Consider the following 2,248-nt stretch of genomic DNA (forward strand, 5'->3'; position numbering starts at 1 on the left):
AACTTTCCGAATATAACTATGCAGAAGTTATACAGTGAAAACTAGAGATATCCCGCACGATATATCACTGTGGCATGCATTCGCACATCTCGGTCGTCTTTAACGGAAAAGCAGATTACGTCCAGGAGACCGGATATTCTCAATGCCTGCGAATGTTTCAAGACGGTACTACTTCCTTGGGACCTGCTCACTTAATTAGTGGACTTAAAATCAACCAAACTTCTTATCACAGCCTTACGCTGGCTGGCGAATTAAAAACCGATGGAACTTGTAAGGGTACGCAATATTCTGACCCTTACGGCACATGGGACAACGTAATTGTTCAAGCAGTCGCAAAAATCTCACTCAAATCATCTTATGTGCCAGTACAACTCGAACACGGTAAAATCAAGTTAAGGTCAGGAACCATTTGTACACTGGCCGACAGCTTCTGTTTGGACTCCGACGACGGTTACACCTTTTAGAAACCAGTACCAATGAAATCCTGCAACTTTAATCAATACGATGTCCTATACGAGGGACTAGCGACCAAGATAACAGGCGATGACTCCCCCATCGTCTACAGTCTCACCACGCAAGACATCACGTTCGCCTTGACGAAAACCAAAGAGCAGCCATTATGCGGATACACTCTGCTTCGCACGGAACATCCGAAACTATTTATCTTGGAAACAAAGCAAGGCCAAACTTTTGCCAACAAAGGTACGATCCTTGTGGATAACCTCGATATAATCACTTACATGAACTCCAAGTTTGTGTATGTTGAAAAACACATCCGACATCAAATGACATCTTTGTATCATAATGTCATACAACAAAAATGTGAATTGGAACGACAAGTAATAACCAACGCCTTATCCTTTGCGACTCTCTTGCCTGATGAATTCGCGTATAGTCTAATGAAATCGCCGGGATACATGGCCGTCACCACTGGGGAAGCTGTCCAGATAATAAAATGCATCCCTGTAGAAGTTACCGTACGTCCAACCAAAGAATGTTATAACGAGTTACCCGTAACCGTTAGAAACGCTTCTTACTTTCTTACGCCCAAATCAAGAATCGTCACAAAAATCGGAAACGAGCGAGAATGTTCTCAAGAATCACCAACGTTATACCGGATAGAAGACACTTGGGTACAGTTCACGCCAAAAGCACAAGTAAGACAGTCGTCACCTCAACAACTACGACCCATGGCATCTCTTACCTGGAGTTATTTAACACCCGGACCACTAGCTGTTAGTGGAATTTATACGCAACAAGACATAGAAAAATTGAGAGACCACATTATGTTTCCCGCAGAGAAACCGGCACTGCTCAACGCCGTCGCCCGTGGGCTTATTGGACATCCAGTTAACGCCGACTCCGTCTCATTATACAAACTACTAGACGAAGAATCGCTCAACAAAATCGTAGACAACACCGCAGCAAAAATATGGAAAGGATTCATGAGTTTCGGATCAGCCACGGCCGGTGTCGTTGGAGTATTTATGATCGTTCGTATTGCTAAATTGGCAATTGACACCATCATCCACGGATACGCACTACATACCGTATATGGATGTAGTCTACATCTAATAGGAGCATTATGGGACTCTCTAACTAATCTCTTGCTTCACCTCAGCCGCAAGAATATGTACGAAAAGGAAGAAAAGAACAAATTCCCAGAAGACGCCACACCTCTCGCCACCATCTCAGACGCACCCCCCGCACTGCCAAAAGAACCGCCAGTGATAAGTCAGCCACAACTTCAAGGCTATAACACCAAACGACCTGGAGAAATGGAATCCACGAATATAACTATCCCTCAGACATATAATGACTTACAGCAGCATCTTTATAACCTCGAACAAAACCCTAGGTCAACGTCGGGTTTTATTCTCAAATAGGAGGGGAGATGTAACGTCCAGACAAATTTCAAAATTTTAATCTTTTTCAAAAATTAATTCTTTAACATATTAGTCATGACAATCGCTAACCTACATGAAAGACCGGTATTAACAAATATTTAGTCTCGCATATAAGCGCTCATAAGTTAAAAAACATGATTTCTGCTCGCCCCTCACCCCACCTCATTGCCCCTGGGTTAAAACCCCCCTAGTATACCTACTATTAGAAATTCGTTCCTGATGCAAGTTACCTATCAATTTACATATAACTACGAAATGTGAATGTAAATTGATAAACTTTACCTGTCTATCATGATTATTAAACTCTAACTATAAAATAACAATAGAAGTTACAATTAAGC

General features: G+C 42.1%; 1 protein-coding gene across 1 annotated transcript; it reads left to right on the top strand.

The window, feature by feature from the left end:
- Window positions 1–725: 725 nt before the first annotated feature.
- LOC146720736 (uncharacterized) lies at window positions 726–1,886 on the top strand. The gene has a single exon (XM_085488097.1). It carries the CDS (start codon window positions 741–743, stop codon window positions 1,884–1,886), a length of 1,146 nt encoding a protein of 381 aa, XP_085344223.1. The 5' UTR covers window positions 726–740.
- Window positions 1,887–2,248: the final 362 nt, after the last annotated feature.

The sequence above is a fragment of the Nylanderia fulva genome, unplaced genomic scaffold, assembly GCF_048542155.1.
Source record: "Nylanderia fulva isolate GAGA-0341 unplaced genomic scaffold, ASM4854215v1 Scaffold620, whole genome shotgun sequence".
Lineage (NCBI taxonomy): Eukaryota > Metazoa > Arthropoda > Insecta > Hymenoptera > Formicidae > Nylanderia > Nylanderia fulva.